The following is a 19,818-nucleotide window of genomic DNA, read 5'->3' as shown; positions in this document are numbered from 1 at the left end:
GTCTATTTGTCTTATTTGGTACCAGGAACCTGGTTGCAGTTAAAAACAATAACATTTATTTAAAATTTAAAAAAAATGTATACTCTATCTGCACCTAGGTTGGAACAAAATAGTTGCATAGGGCATCGGGTGTAGTTTGTCTTTTTTATGTAATTACGTATAAAAATTGACAATAAAATAAATGTTTCGCAAAAAGAAGAATATGTGCGAGTGATCGATTTGAGACCTTTCTTAATGCCACTTACAGAGATCACATCAGAACAGAAACCCCATCTAGTCTGTCTCGAACTGGCAGTTGCAGAGGTATGTGACAGGAACTAGAGCCCGCGATCAATCACGCTGATTGCTAGTAAACATGTATCTCTGGTTGAGGGATCTAGGGGGATGATCCCTGCCACTCTTCTAGCTATGTCTTCTAGCTGGCTCCTGGTGGACACCATGGGAAGTGAAAATGAAAAGTTGCCTCAGGAGCAAAATATGGTTTGCCAATTATGAGCACTAGTGTGAGAGTATGCTGTTTGTCAAAGCCTCCTGCACCCCTGACCCTCCAGCTCCTGTCGTCATTGTGTACTCTCTGACAGGCTCATTGGTGTGTGTCAATTCAATCTTTAGTAGCCTTCTTGATGGGTGCCAATTCTTGGCAAGCTTAGATGGCTACAGAAAATATGCACGAGTTGAGATCATTCTAACAAGCTCTGCTGAAGACGTTAGGGTGTGTTGGGATAGGAATTTAATTTGCATGGTATAAGAGAGTGTTCTCTGCCCAGAATACCCAACTGCGAGATCTATGTCCATGACTATGTGAGGACTACTGTCCCTGACTTGGTTATAACGCATAAAGTGTAACACGTGTAGCGATAGTAAACCTGAGTATGTCTGTGACTAAGCCTGAGTAATGGGGCCAGTGGAATTCATTGTGGATGCCCATGGCTTTGGTAAGGACTATTATCCCAGACAGTGGATGTATATTGCTTGCATTTCTGTGGCTACAGGAAAGAGATCCAGACACTGAAGTGAGGATGATGTTGAATACAAGGCTCCCTTTAGAAATTCCATGAGGCCTTTTGATATTAATCTGCTGCTGTGAGCACTGTCATTTTGTAAATTGTAGGGGTCTAGTGTGGGACCGCAGCTTCTCCTGTGTGAGGTGAGGACATTTCCACATCTGCACTGTCCTTTTGTCTGTCACTCTGTTCATGATTATGTCTTCAGTTGGACTGATGACAGCCAGGTGCAGAAACCTCAGGTCTCTTGTGCCGCTGTTGTTGGTTCTTCTAGTTGAAGACTGCCTCAGTCCTACCGGCTGTGAGAAGCACGACTGTACACAAAAGCTTCATTGAAAGCACAGCATAAGGTGGCCACTGGAAAAAAGAACAACCCCAAACAGGTCCTACAGTTAGAGACAGAGGATCCAACCTCCGCCCCCTTGATTTATGAAATTTCACTTTTTGTAAGGGTAGCCCCTCGTGGATGTTTTACATTAAGAGCTGAGGCATTTACCTTTATAGTCTGGTATAATTTACTTTTATTGCCACCATTTAGATATGTTAGTATGACAACTAGTAAATAATGTGTAGGAGACATGTAGTTGGCACCTGTGACTAATAACCCGCTATGTTATGTTATATTGTTTATGAAGCACACAGCTGCCACAGCAAAGGGGTGTCCCGACGCTAATAGCAGCTAACACAAGAACCAATAAAAAAAACAAAGGAACCTACAGTGAGGGGAAAAGATGTGTCTTAACTCCTTCCATGCTCATGACGAGCTCAGCTCGTCATGAGTCACAATGGAGCTGTGCTCATGACGAGCTGAGCTCGTCATAATGGCCGTGACCCGCCCACGCGCGATAAATTCCCCGCCTGTGCGGGAGAATTAATCAGTGGGCGGGGTCGTGATGAGCTCAGCTCGTCATGAGCACAGCTCCACTGTGAGTCATGACGAGCTGAGCTCGTCACGAGCACAGCGGCGCCACGGACCCTCCCCCCCCGCACCATGGGGGAATTACCCCCGCAGCGAAGGGGTTAATTGCCTTATAAAATGCCAAGTAATTGGTCAAGCCGCGGATTGACAGTAGGAGAGAGTTGCACAGTTTGGCTGCCAGTGTGCGGATGGAACGCCCACCAGCCCGTACTCTCCTTACCCTAGGAACAACCGCCAAATGTTGGCCAATAGAACGAAGTTGGCGGGAGGGAGTAAAAGGTGAGAGCAGGGTGGCCAAAATACCAGGAGAAGAGGAGTTCAAGATTTTAAAAGCGATGCAAAGGGACTTAAACTCCACGCGTCTGGCCACCGCCAACCAGTGTAGTCGGCGGATGGCACTAAAATGTAAATCCTTATTTGTAAAGCACAAACTACTCACCCTTACGGGTCTCAAGACGCTGGGGGCCGTCGTGGAAATTAAGTGAGCTATTGCCCAGAGTCACATGTGCTGAGCTGAGCTGAGCTGCCACCGGAGCCGGGATCGAACCGTGAACCCTGTGCTCGGAAGTAAGCTGCCCTGGCCGCTGCACCACACCTCTCCACTAGAGGTAGAGCAAGTTCTTGGGAGGCCAAGAAGAGTTCTGGCCGCCGCATTCTGAGCCCTCTGTAATCTCAAAGTCTCAGATTTATTAATCCCTAGCTAGAGCAAGCTGGCGTAATCCAAACTAGACAGAATGGCAGCCTGAATGATAACTTGTCGAGTGTACGGATCAAAGTAACCTAGCAGTGGTTTGAACCCCCGCAGAATGCCGAAGCAGGTCCCTGCCACTTTCTTGGTTTGGACCTGAAAGCTGAGGGCCGAGTCCACCCAGACACCCACATTTTTTACCACCTGTTTGGGGGTGGGAGCATAGCCCAAGCTTGTAGGTCACCAACGTTCACTCCACAACTCTACATCCCACCCAACCAGCAGGACTTCAGATTTACTCGCATTGAGCTGCAAACAGTTGGTCAACATCCACTGAGCAATAGCTGCAAGATCGCTCCGAAACTTGGAAGCATCCTGCACGGAATTGCCAGAGAGTGCCACTACCAGCTGTGTATCGTCGGCATGCAATACTATTGTCAGCCCTCTGCTCCTAGCCACAGCTGCTAGTGGTTGAACTTAAAGGTTGAACAGCGTGGGGCTCATTGCTGAGCCCTGTGGAACCCCTTGTTTGATAGTATGGTTCCAGGAGGAAAAAGGGGGAGCCGTCACCTGGAAGGTCCTCTCAGAAAGAAAAGAGGTGAACCAATCCAGGGCGGAGCCCACAATACCCACCTCCTCCAGCCATTGTAGCAGAATCTGGTGGGAGACCGTATCAAACGCAGCACTGAGGTCTAATAGAGTCAGCGCCGAAGTACGTCCCTCATCCAGTGTGACCCTCAGACGTTCGGCCACTGCTAGGAGGGCAGACTCCATGCTGTAGCCTGGAAGAAAGCCGCTCTGAGAGGGGTCTAAGATGTTGTTGTCTTCCAAGAAGCCTGTCAGAATGGAATTAACATGGGGCTCAACAATCTTGGATACCCATGGCAGGAGAGATATGGGGAGGAAATTCTCCAGTTTGGCTGTATCTAGGGAAGGTTTTTTTAACAAGGGTATCACCCTTGCTTGCTTCCAGGTCCTAGGGACAACTGCCATGGACAGGGACAGATTAATCACCTGGCCTGGCCCAATGGAGAGAGGAGCACGGGTAGCAAATTCATAAATTGCTCCGGGTTGAGGGGATCAACAGGAGAGCCTCATTTCACCTTGCTGCATAACAAACGCAGCTCCTCCTGGGAGATTAATGAGAGGGCCACAAGAGTGTTGGTGGTATAGGGACTAAGAACAGAGCCTGAAGATGGAGCAGCTAGAGAAAAGGAGTTATAAATGTTCTCCACCTTCTTCACAAAGAAGGTGGCGAGAGCCTCACATTGCTCATCTGATGTCATACGAGGCGCTGGGGGTAACCCCGCCCGTTTAAGATCTTTAAGTATGCCAAAAATACTTTTAGCGGGGTTCTTGCTGCCCCTGGTCTCTGCTGAAAAATGAGCTGCCCGCTCTGACTGAATGGCCCTGTGGTAGTTCTTAATAGCTTGATCACAACCTAGAAGAGGGACAGCAAGACTTGATAGTAGAAAGTTTGTGTGGCGGAAATACACAAGAGTGATTAAAATTGCCCTCACACACAGCAAGCTGTGTCATGCTTCATCATAGGGCTGCTAACACACCTCCGTGCAGAATCATAATTGCGTCTCCACACCTGCTCCAGCCTTTTGCAAGCTTTACGCATACTGGCAAGCTTGTCACTGTAGCATGGACTAGACTTGGTATTGCGACACTTGGGCCACTTAGCAGGAATAAGCACGTCCAGTGGCCGGAGGATCCAGTCCGACAGTGCTTTATCAGCAGCATCCGAGTTATTTGGAATGTTAAGGGTGTTTGTAGACAGGAGGCCATGAAATTGTATGGTCCTTAATTTATGCCACGGGCGCCTGAAAGAGGAGTACTGAACCGCCCTCTGAACGGGCTCTACCCCAGTAAGAATCATAGATATTAGGTAATGGTCAGACCAGCACACCGGGACAGGGGAGTTGATTACTTTCTGTAATACAGGACCAGGTTGACACTACTGCCACATCAACTTATGAACTTTATTACATCACTGACTGTGATTAGGGCCATTTTTATTTTTCACACTTTGTATTGCTTATTTGTCATTATTTTAATTCTTGTATTTGTATGTTTTTAATTACCCGTACAATAACCTTTCGTGGATAAGTTATTAGAGGTCAGCTCATAACGTCTTAGTAGCTAATAAAAGGTTGAGTTTCCCGCCAGGGGAGCAGACAGACATGGATACCTTAATTATATTACATGACCGGAGGCTTCGTATTATGCTTCTCTTTCTATTTAATGCCACTCACAGCAGCCAATGAAAACTTTGCATTATGTAAATAAACTACATTTCCCATGATGCACATATAACACATCACATCCTGTAAGACCCCATAAGAGCCACCATAACCGGAACTCATTCTCTTTCTTTGCTGCTCACGCAGAAAGTTAAGTGCATTGATCTTCATAGTCTCATCACTATATGTGTTTTATCTGCACTGTTAATCAGGCATGCGCCACTAATTTAAATATGTGTTAGCGCTTCTCGCGCTCGATGTTTCTATGCTAGCTTTGCCTGTTTCATTCTTTGTGCACTGGTGGTGGATCGCGACTCCCGTTGTGCTTGGGAGCTTTGTTTTGGGGCGGTGACCTTTCTGGTCTTCATATTGGACTCCCACTTGGAGTCGGAAGGTTGCACTGCCTTGACGGCATCGCGCACGTCTGCAGTGCTCTAGCAACCCGCTACGATGGGGAAAAGACCACGCGCATTGCGGCCGATTGGCCAGATTGCTGTTAGACTCCTGCTGAGACTCCGGGTACCGCGCTGCCCTCGGCAGCGACACCACAAGTGTATGTGAGCGCGCAGAGGCCCCCCTCTTCAGCCCAAGCGTGCAGAGCCGTATAGCCCCATATTTGTCCACTTTTTGTTCTTTTGCCCATTTTTCATATAGTTTCTATGTGCGTAGCCCAATTGGGCTACTTCCTAGTAGGATTTGGGCTACGCACGTCACAACCACCCTAATTAGCATAGGCACTTTCACTTTTCCCTTGATCTTCCCCGAGCAACTTCTCTGACGCCTGGCTGGCTGCAAAAGTGTTTTTTTGGGTCCTGGAGTGTGCACAGCTCCATTTATTTGTGCTCTTTGCTCTAATTACGCCCTGTGGGCTGCAAGAACATCTATACAGCTGCTGCTGATGAGCTAGATACCTTTATATTTAATTGTGCTGTGGGTTGGCTCCCCCATTACTTCTCTTGACCTCACCTTCATGGTTAAATATACTTACAAGTTCTGCCCCACAATGGAGGATTGGGTCACTTATAAAGAGGATGATAATTTATATGAGGAGGAAGTGGCAACCCCTTCCCTAGAAGACAACATTGTTGAGGCCCTGGACGCCTCGGTCCAGGAGTCGGTCAACAAGGCCCTTGAGAAAGCAGTCCCGGGGACTGTGCAGCAGGCGCTAGCTACTGCATTGAAACCAATAACAAAACAGCTTGAAAAATTCGCGAAACGTCATGGTTTCACTACTCCGTCAGACCCACTCAAAGACGACCCCCAGCCAAAATCCTGGCCTCATTCTTCCACATTCTCTTTACTGCCTCCCCCCGACACCGACAAATCTAAGGCCCCAGACACTGGCACAGACCCGGATACTACGGGAACTGACACCCCAGACGATTTCCCTCCTAAGAAGAGAACAAAGAAGTAAAAAAATGTGGTAACACCTCAAGCTATTCCCACTCCCTTCACATTCAACCCAGCTGATCTAGTTCACCCCAGGTCATCAGATTGGTTACCTGCCCCTGAGGTTGCGGCATATTTGCACGAAAACCTGTGCAAACGTTTTGACAAAGAGGTGCGCAATAGTCTCCGCTCGGAGTGTCCTAGGCCAGATATTTCTGATAAGGTGGCAGAAACCCCAGATATAGACTTCAGTCTCTTAACCCCAAGAAGGGTATTGATTGCGCCTGGTGAGGGTGCCAAGACAAGCTCTTATGTGGTCGGTCCTCTAGCTAAGATCTTGGAAATGGCTTTAGAAGCGCAGGCATCTGGCACTGCAGTGGATCCTCATGTCCTGGCAGGATGGACACAGAGAGCCATATGCCTCTTGGGCAACCCTAACTGTGCCATCTCCACTGAGCGGTGCAAATCAATCCTTATGCGCATGGACTCCAATCTCACAGAATTGGCAGCAGCGGAACCGGGTCCTTTGGCGGACGGGAACCTGTTCAGGGACGTTTCGTCAAAGACGTGGCCAAGTATGTAGGCACCTTCACAACTCTGGATAAAGCACAGTCAGGCATTAAAAGAGTCTTTCAGGCTGGTGTTTTCAACAGGGCCGGACGAGGCCGAGAACGCTTGTTTCGCCACCAGTTCGCCCAAGGTCCTCAGAGAGGAGACTTATGTCGAGGCAGGGTAGGGTGACCAGATTCTCAAAACAAAAAACGGGGACAGGTCTTAGACATAGAAGTAGGACTGCGGTTTGCAGTAACCATCGACATAAAAGTAGGACTATTTGACAGCTGTCATAGACATAGAAAAAGGACTACAATTACAGCTCCCTCCACAGACCGAGATGAAGCATTACAGACAACAAATCCGCGGTCTTTTATTGGCACCTCTCTCCTTTACACAGCAGCATTAGTACTTTTTATTACATTTACACTTTTAAGGACTATAGCATATATTTGCCAAAAATTAATAAAACATCACAGGCTAGCAAACACCAGATTTACTAGCTTTATCAATGCTTGTTTCTATAGCTGCGCGTCAGCACCACGTAAAGCACAACTCACCAATGTTGCTTAGTTGCTCATGACAGAAAAGCATGGGAGGTAAACTGCGGAATGCTAAATTGCCAAATGGCAGCTATGGACCAATGTAAAAAAAAACACTTCTCTCCAGGTATTACTGCCTTATGGTCTTAAGGGTCGCAAAGGCTGGCTGATCACACAGTCCTCCTACATTTGCGTGGTCACTGCTGGGATGTCATGTTACCTTACTGTGGCATGTATAGTGCACTCTAGCCATTGGTATCATCTCATAGCGTAATAGTGTGAAGACCTGAGCAAAAATCTCGAGCAGCGCTGCTCGCCTCTCCCACAGGCATTAACCCTGCTCCTTTAAGTCCTTTCCAGCTAAACAGTTTGCCGTGATCTGAAAGGTCAGTCAAAAGGTCAAGTCATAGCTTTGATATGGAGAACACAGAGCATGCATCAATTGGTTAGGAATAAAACATGCAATGAGCAATGCATTAATCCTTGCACGGTATGCATAAGGGCTACTGAAAAGTTTGTTTGGCTATGAATACAAGCTACAGGATGAAGAAATATTGTTTTATCCAAAGTAGAAACTTTGGCTGGCACGATGACGTAGGTGGCGCTGCGTGTAAAATGTCTCTCTTCAAAGGATTTCCCTTCTTGCTACAGCGCTCACCTCAGTGACGACAAATGCCGTAAACAGTGCAAAGAGAGCATGCACGCGCATGCTCAACCGGAACAATGAAAAACAGGGACATTTCTGTGTTTAACCTGGACACTGTTTGAAAACAGGGACATTTGAGTCACTTGGAGAAAAGTGTCGGGACACTTCTCCAAAAACGGGGACCGTCCTGGGAAAACGGGGACGTCTGATCACCCTAAGTCAGGGGAGAATGGGATTCCACCCATGAGAGAACCTTTTACCCCACCAGACAGCGCTTCAACAAGAGGAATTTCAGCAGAGGATCATATCGTGGAGGATTCCAGACCCCTGAATCTTCGGGTAAGTGCTCCAGACAAATTCCTACTGCCATTGGGGGGTCGTACTCAATTTTTCTATCACAATTGGGTTCAACTATCTCAGGATGCTTGGATATTGCAGACAATTCAGGGCTTTCGTCTAGATTTCTTTCAGACCCCTTATCAGGGCAGGCTACTCAGACAGCTTTCTTTTTGCCATCTAGAGTGTGATTTTATAGATTCCGAACTCGAAGAATTGCGTGATAGCGTTTTGCGACGAGGACCCTCGCGGTTTCTGCAGCAACATTTTACTGGTGCAGAAGAAAGGCGGAGGTTACAGGTTGGTACTCAATTTAAAGGATTTCAATCATTACATGACCTACAAACATTTCAAGATGGAGGGCATCCATCTGGTGGCGGATCTCTTGAAACAAGAGAACTGGCTGGTCCGTCTGGACCTGCAAGATGCCTATCTGTCTATTCCCATCTTTCCTCCCCAATGGCGGAACCAATGGTACAAGTATTTGGTCCTTCCTTTTGGGCTTTCCTCAGCACCGTGGTGCTTCACCAAGGTGATGAAGCCAGTGATAGCGTACCTCAGGGAACAGGGGGGTTCGCATGATAGTTTACCTGGACGACATTCTTATCATGGTGCAGTCTCCATCCCTAGCGGTTCAGCATTTAGGCATGACCATTGCTACATTACAAAACCTGGGGTTCATGATCAACGAATCCAAGTCGGTTCTGTGTCCTTCCCAGACAATAGATTTCCTAGACTTCGTCATAAATTCTCAAACAGCTCAGTTGAGTCTTCCACGCTCCAAACTTCAGGATATCAAAAAGGAGCTGTGCTCCCTGTTATCCTGTTATCCAAACAGATGGTCTCACTCAGAGTGATTGCCAGGATAGTGGGCCTTCTAGCATCCTCCATTCAGGCGATTTTTCCAGGGCCCCTCCATTATCGAGCCCTCCAGAGGCTAAAGATTCAGCACCTGCAGAAGGGCCTCTCTTACACAGACCTAGTACCTCTTTCCCAAGAGGTACGGGAGGAGATCCAGTGGTGGCTTGCCCACGTGGAGGCATGGAATGGCAGGGCCATTTTTGGCTCCTTGCCAGAGGTCGTCATAGAGTCCGACGCCAGTCGTTGGGGCTGGGGAGCTCGCTGCGGAAATATTTCCACAGGAGGGAGCTGGTCCCTACACGAACTAGACCTCCATATTAATTGCTTAGAACTTCTTGCAGGGTCATTCGCGATCAGGACTCTGTCACCCAAACAAGTCTTGTGTTGCATCCTGTTGTGGATGGACAACATCTCAGCAGTTTGATACATCAACAAGCTGGGAGGCACGAGGTCCTCCATTCTAGTAGAGATAGCGAAGGACTTTTGGCATTATTGCCTGAGTCACCAGATCTCGGTCATAGTTGAGTACATCCTGGGCCAGTCGAATGTAGTGGTGGACTGGAACTCCCGACATCTCAAGGATTACAGCGATTGGCAACTCCAACCCCAGAAAGTGCAGTGGCTACAAGCGATCTGGGGACATTGCGAGATCGACCTGTTTGCCTCCAGATTGAATCGTCAAATGACCAAGTTTTTCAGCTGGAGGCCAGATCTGTTGGCTCTGGCGACAGATGCTTTTTCCCAGGACTGGTCCCTGAAACTGAATTATGCTTTTCCCCCCTTCATTCTGATTCCCCGGGTGTTCGCACAGATAATGCGTCAGAAGGCAGAGGTGATCCTAGTGACTCCTCTGTGGAAGTCGCAGCCTTGGTTCCCAATACTATTGGAGGCGAGCTGCGACTCCCCCAGGATGATTCCGTGGTCCTCAACGATGCTCCAGGGCCCTCATGGAGAGATGCACCCGATGGTACTATCGGGGCAGTTGTCCCTGATGGCCTGGAGACTTTCCGGCAACGTTGGCAAATGCCAGGATTTTCGGAACAAGTTTCAGATTTTATCAACCAAGCTTGGGCCCCCTCAATCAAGAAAAGGTATTCTTCAGCCTGGAAATGTTGGGTTCGTTGGTGCGTGGAACAACACGTCGATCCCGTGGGGGCAGACTTACCCTATGTTGTAATTTTTTGTCCAAAATGGCTTCTGAGGGGTTGGCATACCGTTCTATCAACAATTTCCGTTCGGCCAGTCATTCCCAAATTGAGGGCAAACCAATAGGGATGCATCCATTAGTATGTAAACTCTTGAAAGGTATTAGAGTAGCAAATCCGCCCAAGCCGAAGTATTCTTCTTTGTGGGATGTCTCGCTAGTTCTTTCCGTATTCAATCAATGGCCACACAACGATATGTTGACAAGGAAACAACTTTCATCCAAATTAGCCATGCTGTTATGTCTGTCTGCATGTAGACGTTCTTCGGATGTTAAAGCTCTAGACATTACAGGTAGAGTATTTACTCCTGAAGGAGTTTCTTTTAACATCACTTCTAGGACTAAAACTATGCCAACTAGTGTGGAATATCATGCTTTACCTGGTAACACAAAACTTTGTGTAGTTCAATGTCTCAAGACTTATGAAGACTGTACCAGGTCTATTCGGCCTAAAGGTGTGGTGCAATTATTAATTGCTTTGCAGAAACCTTACGGACCTGTTACTGCGGCTACTATAGCCAGATTGTTAAAATCCTTTATGCAAGAAGTGAGTATTGATACCCAAGTTTTTGGGGTGCATTCTGTTCGGGGCACCATGGCCTCTAAAACATTCATGTTGGGTTCTACTGTTCAGGATATCAATCATTCTGCTGATTGGTCTTCTGAGTCTACCTTTAAACAGTTTTATGTGGTGTTTCATCAGCGTTAAACTAGCATAATACGAAGCCTCCGGTCCTGTAATAGGATAAAAAATTAGATAGCATTCTCGCCAAGAATTTTCAATTCTATTAAGGACACGGAGGCGAGGATTATCCCACCCGGTTGGATTACAGTATTGTAATGCTTACCCACCCATTTGTATTTATATTCTGTCAAAAACAGAGGTTACGGGTTTTTCCTGTCTTTCATTCTTCCAGGTTCTGAGAAGAAGATGGATTGAGAGTACTTCTGGTTAAGAAGACGTTATGTTCCAGTTGTTTTTGGTTCTTCCACATTGGAGGCAGTTCTATGGACTTTAGGACTTTTACTGTCCGAGCAAAGAAAGAGGATGAGTTCCGGTTATGGTGGCTCTTATGGGGTCTTAACCTCTTCTATGCCCATGACGAGATAGTCTCGTCATGGAGCGCGGTTGCGCTGTGCCCATGACGAGACTATCTCGTCATGGACCCCGCCCGCTAATACAATGCCCGGCACAGGAGGGGGAAAGGGCGGGGCACAGAAGGGGTTATAGGATGTGATGTGTTACATGTGCATCATGGGAAATGTAGTTTATTTACATAATGCAAAGTTTTCATTGGCTGCTGTGAATGGCATTAAATAGAAAGAGAAGCATAATCCTCGCCTCCGTGTCCTTAATAGTAATGAAAATTCTTGGCGCGAATGCTAGCTAATTTTTTACGGTTTGTGTGAATCATGCTCATTATTGGATCGTCTTTGCAACTACAAATCCTTTCAGTATCAGATAGCACAATGAAAATATAGCTACGAACAAACAAACGTGGATTATATGGATATGGTTGACAAAAACGAATTCCCCATAGGACGCATCCTCCTTTCGGACACAGTCATTATCGAGTTTATATTGTACAAAGCTAGAAAATGCGTTACATCAAAACACTATAAATAACATTCTACCAAGTACATCTCAGTGTGACGCTTCTGTATGACACTTTCTGGATCAAATGTTCATCTTGTTTAAATTTTGCCATTTGTATGCCGTTTGCTGACTTAATTTGTGCACGCTATTATTTAACCACAATTGCAATAAAGTCACAAGAGCATTACGTCGTTTCTCCTCCTACATAAGGTCAGGCTCCTGCTCTTTTTTCTTTTTGTAGATTAATCTGTGAATTGAAAAAAATATGAAAAAAAGGTGTGTGCCAACCTGTTCCAGGTTTGGATATGACGCTTCCTCGACGTTTACGCTGTCTCGCAACACTAAAGTATCTGCAAGTCACCAAGGCAACTGGTCACGTGACGGTATGAGTGTACAGCTTCAACACAAGCTACAAATTTCGCGGACATCTTCAAAGTGTGTCCCTTACCGGCCACACAAACTGAGCACTACGGGGAAAGTTGAAATTCAGGATAGCTTGTCCTATGCACTTGTGCAGATTGTTGGATCCATTTGACTTACTCTACAATTTTGTTATGGAATTCTATGCATATAAGTAAAGATCTTAAATGTAGGGCAGTACAAAATGTTTCCGTCGGCCATCTTTCCGTGGTGTTGTTTTTCCTTAGGGATAGCAAAAATACATTGAAACAATTTTATTTATTTCATGCGACCATAAATATTTACAATATTTAATTATTAAATATGTTGCATTTCTTTTATTGGGGGTGTCAATGTGTTTGCGAAAATACACAGTATAAAATCGTTAGCAATTTATATTTTTTTAATGTCTATGTGATAGATAGACATGAATTTTACGACAATGCTATGCGTTTGCATGCAGTTTTTACTTTATCAATAAAGCACACCGTTTGAAAGTGGTCGGGGGTGGTTCTGTTGTAAACGGTATGTTAGCCCGTTTTAAATGTCTATTATTGTTGGCAGTCAAGACTGTGACGTCGTTGAACTGGAAGCATCACTTTTGCCTGCCTCGAGATTTTCCTTTAGGTTTTGAGGAGCAGACTGGCAAGTTGTTTGGCGAATCATATACGTTAGCTATTTGAAGATGCGTTTATTGACATGTTGAACATCCAATGAAACTATCGGACCTCCGGGTAGAACCAATCTGCGACTCTGGCAGGCGGAATCTGGCACTGCCCATGTCAGCGCCGAGTGGGTGAGTCGCTGCTGGTGTTTGTTGTCATCAAGATGGAGTTTCTGCTGGGGAACCCGTTTAGTACCCCGGTGGGGCAGTGCATTGGTGAGTTGTGTGAGGGCGGCTTAAACCGGAGAAGGTGGGTTTGAGGGAGGGGCCGGCCAAGTCTGGTTGGTAAGGAGATTAGGTAAACTACTGATGGTCTGGACCTGCAGCGCTTACAACATGTGTACTAATTAGTATCTCGGTGGCTATGCTTAGTGGTGTGTATGCAGTACCGAAGGGTTACCAGCTGCTCTACATTCATGGGTTGATTGCGTATAGTTTTTTGAGGGTGCAGCACGTCTTGTATTTCTATTGAGTTTGCGCTAAAAACCATGCACTGTAGCATCATTTACCCTGGAGCAGCAGATTCAAGTGTCTACGTGGAAATATGATAATCAGAAATCCCGGATTTCCAGGGACAGCCCTTATTTTTGGATGACTTCATAGGCACATTTTACTAGGTGAAAAACATGTCACAGAGTCCCTCACTCCTCTTTAATACTGCTGTGTTGCATCATGATTCGACCCAATGCAGCAGTATAGCTAACTTCTCATTCTTGTGATTCAGCAAGAGAGTCTTGGTGGAAATGTGAGTGTGCCCATTTTAACTAATGTGCATGTTCAAATTTTCACCGAACCTATCTTAAAGAATCGCAGTGTATTCAGACGTCAACCCTACGGATGCACAGACTCGCCTTATTATGTAACACAGCAGTGCTTAAGAGGAGTGAAGGAGCGTAGATGTTTTCTCAGCCAAAACCCAGTCTCCACAGCCTTCTCTGTGCACCATCACATCACTGGTGATAGTGGAGGTAGAGTTATTTACTCTTAAAACAATGTCTTTTTTTGTGTTTTCGCTTTAAGCATGCTTTATACAATTAATTACTTTTACTGATACGATACCGAACAAGCATGTGCATGCAATTGGTCTGGCCTTTGGGACCTTAAATGTCTTTAGCTTTAGCTATGCAGCACATTAGCCTGGGTGCTGAACATCTACTGTTCTTTAACATGGAGGGAAAGTAGGCACCAAATTACGTGACACGCCAGGTATGGGAACACATGAAGATAAATATTGCCTTTCAGCTGGAAATGGTATAGTCCAAAGCTCTGTTTTTAATATAAAATCAGGGCCTTCGGTGCTCATATCACTGAAAATACAAGATTTGAAAAAAGTATTGTCTGCGGGTGCTCTTGGAAGACAATTTCTATGGACTGGAATCCAGAGAATGCTAAAGTAATTCTGGTATTTTACTGACCTCTGCTGGTCGATTTCTATCAAGACAGTTAAATTGAGGCAGATTAACTAGCAGAAAGCAATTCTGTTATTTTACTGACCTCTAATGGTCGTTTTCCATTAATACAGTTAAATGGAGGCTGTTGAACTGAAAAAAAATGTCCCTAAGCTGAAGCAGACAAGTCCTAGGGCTGATCTCCAGAGCCCAAAAAGTACATACACATATAAGTATATACAAGAGGTCTCAAATGCTCGACCTAAAAAGGGGCTCCGAATGTGTTTTCTTTTGTGATATGTTTATAGGTAATTAAAAGAACTCAAATTTCTGATTTATGTTTATCTCCCGACTGACGGACCTCAGAAATATCTGTTTGCCTATCCAGCCCAGGTTTAATCATTTACTTTCTGGCACTTCTGGCTTTATTTTAATCAATATAATGAAAGACTGCATGTTCCAGGATTTAGACCAAAACAGACAGTGAGTACTCCTGTGACGTAAAAAAAACTTGCAATAGCTTTTCTCATTTGAATAAGCTAGACAAAATGTTGTGATGTGAAACAAAATGTAAAGCACCTGATTATTGTCTGTGTAGTCTTTCTGTTAGTGTATACTGTCACTAAAGTCCCTCCATAGCCAGAGGTGACAACATATAGTCCTACTTTTTTTTAAACGATCATTTTTATTGGCATTTTCTTTGATTAAATACATCACATCTATATCAGTGACAGTAATACAAGAAGATGTATCGCATTCATTTTGCATCCTTACATGAGGTTGGATAACATCGTGTCATATGGTCTCCCTCGTAGTCCCAATTTAGTGGTGTTACTGTGGAACGAATGGCGAGGCAGTGTCAGCGTTCTTGTAAGGTGACCTGTGTGTTATGCTGGGATGTGGTGTGCACTTTCGTGGTTATCTCTATGTGATAGGGGTTGTTATGTGCCAGAAATGACAGAAACTGGAACGAACGTGGGAAATTGAACTGGGATACACTGTGTCGTACATTGGACATCATATAGTCCTACTTCTATATCTAGGGCCTGTCCCAGTTGTTTGTGCCTTCAATATCGTCTGTAAGTGTGTTAATGCTGTGCTTACTGTGTGCATGGAACCCAGTGATTGCGCACTGCTGATTTTGCAATGTTATATTATTTGAGGTCAATTTTTATGGCGCTACTTTTCATCCGTGAGGGTATCCAGGCGCTGGTGCAGGAAGGTAGGTCCTATTTGAACAGTTATTAATTAGTAAAGGTAATATTATATTGATTAAAAATAAAGCCATAAGTGTCGGTAAGTAAATGATTAAACCTGGGCTCGCATCTCCGGAAATGCGGGACCTGAGTCGGTGGAATCGAGGGGCAGGACCTTTGACGAATGTGTGACTAAAGGGCTACCCCTTCTATTGCTCCCCGTGAGACACATGCAATCCACCATAATAGGGCGGATATAAGACATAAGAAAACTGGATGGAAGATAAGTATACCTTCCATACCATTAATGAGAATGCCTCTTTCTGCATCCTCCAACTAAAAAGTTAGGGGAATCCCTTTGTGAACAACCAGGGAGGGAACCTCTATTTGCCATGAAGAAAGCCCGGGACCGAAGAGGCCTATTTGAAGGGCTGAAACATGTTAGCAAGACACTAGGGTCATAGGACCATCACCTCCTGAAGACTCCTTGTGTATATATAATTTTAATATCTACTACGCCTCTGTAAAAAAAGGGATACCTGGAGAAGGGGTAGGATTTTTATCTTTAGACCCCTGGCCTATCTCTCCAAAGAGCTCCCTGGAACATGGTCGAGCCCACCCTGACCTTTAGGAGTCAGGGTGAACCTGATGATGAAGCATGACACCACTAGGGTGTGTGAGGGTTACTAAACAAAAAGGAATTGGTTCCTTTCCCGAGCTGAGTGGGCAACCCCTCGAGAGTTTAGCGCTGAGCCTTTAGTACACCGGTTGGGATTCCTTTAGTAATTACCAATTCGATTTGGGAGGACGTATCCACACCTGACATACCTCTCTACCCTTCTGGTTTAGGTGGAGGGTCTCTCTACCCTGGCCTAAGTACAATACTTATATTTGAACAGCCAGGTCTTCAGTATCTTGAAGATGTTGAGTAGTGAAGGGGCGGTCCTGCTGTGATGAGGAAGTTTAGTCCAGGTCTTGGTAGCGTGGTAGGAGAAAGAGCAGCCTCCTGACTTGCTTCTGCAGATGCAAGGGACACATGCAAGGGCGAGTGAGGCTGAGCAAAACTCTCTGGCTGGATGGTAGAGTGAAGTCTGTCATTGAGGTCCAGTATTGTGGAGGGCTTTGTAGGCGAGGATGAGCAGCTTGAATGGAGAATCATTTCTGTATGGTAGCCAGTGAAGTTCTGCAAGGTAGGGAGTAATGTGGGTGCTTCTGGGGACCTCTAGGATGCGTCTGTGGTGGTGGTTTGGATGGTCTGTAGTCTTAGAGTTTGCTGGTTGGAGATGCTGACGTAGAGCACGTTGCCATTGTCTAGTCTGCTGGTTATGAGGGCCTGGGGACAGTGTGTCTTGTGTACGTGGGGAGCCATTTGAAGATCTTGTGTAGCATTCTGAGAATGAGGTAGCAGGATGAGGTCACTGTGTTCACCTGTTTATTCATTGTGAGTTTGTCATCTAGGATGATACCTGAGGTTTCTGGCGCTGTCTGTGAGGGTGGGAGTGGGTCCCTGTTTGCCTGGTTACCAGGAGGCGTCCCATGGGGAACTTTTATTTTCAAAGATCAGGATCTCCGTTTTGTCTTTGACTTTTAGGCAGTTCTCCCTTATCCAGTCGACCACGTTGGTCATTCAGGCGGTGAAGTTAGTCCTGGTGGTGGTGTTTATGTTGATGATGGAGAGGATGAGCTATGTGTAATTTGAGCGGGAGACAATGTTGATGTAATGGACTCTTATGACGTGGGCAAGGGGTGCCATGTGCATGTTGAAAAGAGTTGGGTAGAGGAAGGATCCTTGGGGGACTCCACCAATGAGCAATAAAGATGCCATTAAATCTTGTTTTTATCTTGACACATTTGCTGTCTATTCAAGGAAAGGGGTTCAATGTCAGTTTGTCTTTTTACTAATTGCTGCTTGGAAATTAAAGTTGATTTTTCTTCCTCTTACTACAGTTATTGTTTTTTGTCAAATGAGCTGTCTAATGATGTCATTAGGTCTCGCCTACGCAGCGCGCATGCGCTGCTTAGGAAAAAGACCTTTTGGAATTAACTCGCTTTTCTCCCTAAAAACGTGTATTCATTGCATTGCTGTCAATGGCAACGCGTGCAAGTTTGGCGATTCCCTTGCGGGAGTGAGCTTGATACCATATGTTTGTAATTAATTTGCAAACATATGGTGCCCCTGCTCGCTCCCGCAAGGGAAACGCTCTGCAAACCCTTTTTTTTATTTTATTTTTTTACTTTTTTTGTTTTAACTTTGAAACTGAGCGTGGCGCCGCTTCATGGACACCGCGCTCGGTTTAGTTGTATATTTCTTAACTTTAGCACTGAGCGCAGCGCCCACTTCAAGGACACCGCGCTCAGTGTTGAAGTTAAGAAATATATAAAGAAACTGAGCGCGGAGTCCGCGAAGCGCTCAGTTTTAAACTTAAGCATTTGCAATGCAATCGGACCGATTACATTGAAAATGCTTGTTAAACATGTTAACGCTGCCTGGACAAAAGTTTATCTTCGTTAGTGCCAGTTTAACACCCAAATATAACTATAAGCAAATGAAAGATGACCAAGCAATCTTTAAGAAAGTCCTTTCACTGCGCGGCAACCTTTCTCGCTGGATTTTTAGAAACTTTTGACCCGCTTGAGCTAAAAAAATGTTACTTTCATTAAAATCTGCAGATAGTTGAAAAAAATATAAATTATGTTCCAGATGTGGCAAATGCATAATTATGTGGAAAAATGCACAGCAGCTATTTCACATAATTACAGCGCTCCTGCCAAGGCTTGGTGTGAGAACAGTGATAAGAGTAGGAGACTGTGCATAGTGGAAGGGTAGAGGTGTATGGTTTGAAGGCACTGCAGGACATGGGCAGATGGGAACGGAAAGGCGTGAGAACAAGCGTGAAGCAGTAGTGCAGACCTAGGGTGAACACTGATAGGACTTCCAGGCACCCACAGCGAAGCATTAAAGCGTCGAGGCATAAACATCGTCCTATTATTTCTACGAAGTGTTTAAAAGAAACGAAGCTAATTGGGTTTCTGGACATGCTTTCAGAGGAAAAACACGCAGTCCATTGACTTTAAATTCGTGGCTCCAAAGCACCGTTTGACAAACAGCATCTGTTACCAGTTTCTGAAAATGGTTGTTAATGTGTGCGTTGCTTTCCTGACATGCTATGATCCGGGCGTTAGGCTCACATTCAATCAGATTGCGGGAGGAGTGACGTTCCAAGATAAAGTGCTTGGGGGTCGGTGCACAGAGCCGCACAGTGCCGGCGTTGTCTCGCCCTAAAAGTTTTCACTTTCCTACACTAAGGGGTCCTGTTTGCAGGACTTCTCTCCACCCTCCTTGGTTTCCCACATGGGACCCCGCTCTCATCACTCCGTAGTAAACCCGCCTGCTGCTCAATGGGGCACGAGCATGCTTCTGATTGGCTTCGACATTCCCGGAGAAGGGGAGAAAACTCCCGGCGAGCGTTCCCATTGGTCGCTTTGGTTTCCCTCCCCTCCCTCCTTTAGTTCCCTCCCCTCCCTCCTTTAGTTCCCTCCACCTCCCCCTGGGGAGTGGGTGGAAATAAAGTCCTTGGGGCAGATTTATGTTCCCTAGCGCATCCCTGCAAATCAGCATGGATGCGCCAGGGAAGATGCGTCACGCAAGTTTGCCCTTGCGCCACTGCAGATGCGCCGCATTTACAATGCGGTGCATCGTGGCGCAAGGACAAGCAGATACGTGACGCATCTGCCGGTGTAAGGTTGGCGCAGTGTTGAAGTTGCGTTGCAAGCGCGACGCAACTCCAGCACTGTTCCAACCTACCCTATCCCTAACATGGTGCGTCAAGCCTTACGCCTGCTTCAAGCAGGCGCAGGGTTTTGACGCATCAGCGTTAGGAAAGTGACTCAGTGAAATCTTATAGATTTCACTGAGTCACTTTTCAGGGGCGTTCCTGCGACGGAACGCCCCCCCTGAGTAGAAACGCCCACATGAAACCTGACGCAGGTTTCATGTGGCGCAGGGCTTTACATCGTGACACATCTCCATAGATGCGTCACGATGTAAATGGGGCGCAAAATGGCGCAGGGTTTACGCCGCCGCTGCGTCACAAAAGTGACGCAACGGCGGCGTAAAAGGGGCGCAAGTCCCTCATAAATCTGCCCCCTTGTGCTTTGTGAAGCCAGTTTTCCTTCCACTGCTG

The 19,818-nt window shown here is 45.9% G+C and overlaps 2 protein-coding genes across 11 annotated transcripts in view; one reads left to right on the top strand and one right to left on the bottom strand.

The window, feature by feature from the left end:
• Positions 1–12,340, bottom strand: part of DRC3 (dynein regulatory complex subunit 3) — a 160,519-nt gene extending 148,179 nt beyond the window's left edge. The window contains exon 1 of the mRNA XM_085630204.1: positions 12,276–12,340. The gene's annotated coding sequence lies outside the window, so the exon portion shown is untranslated. The remainder of the gene's footprint in view (positions 1–12,275) is intronic.
• Positions 12,341–13,062: 722 nt separating this feature from the next.
• The window catches only part of TOM1L2 (target of myb1 like 2 membrane trafficking protein), a 429,404-nt gene continuing 422,648 nt past the window's right edge, over positions 13,063–19,818 (top strand). For 9 of the 10 annotated variants that reach the window (XM_085628956.1, XM_085628954.1, XM_085628953.1 and 6 more), the window contains exon 1: positions 13,144–13,266. In XM_085628956.1, the coding sequence (XP_085485082.1) occupies positions 13,215–13,266 (52 nt within the window). In that variant the 5' untranslated portion in view covers positions 13,144–13,214. Of the gene's footprint in view, positions 13,267–19,818 lie in introns of all 10 variants that reach the window. The other variant, XM_085628955.1, reaches the window with a different exon arrangement.

The sequence above is a fragment of the Triturus cristatus genome, chromosome 10, assembly GCF_964204655.1.
Source record: "Triturus cristatus chromosome 10, aTriCri1.1, whole genome shotgun sequence".
NCBI classification, from domain to species: domain Eukaryota; kingdom Metazoa; phylum Chordata; class Amphibia; order Caudata; family Salamandridae; genus Triturus; species Triturus cristatus.
Note: the sequence above shows the minus strand (reverse complement) of the source record. Positions and strands in the feature narration are given on the sequence as shown.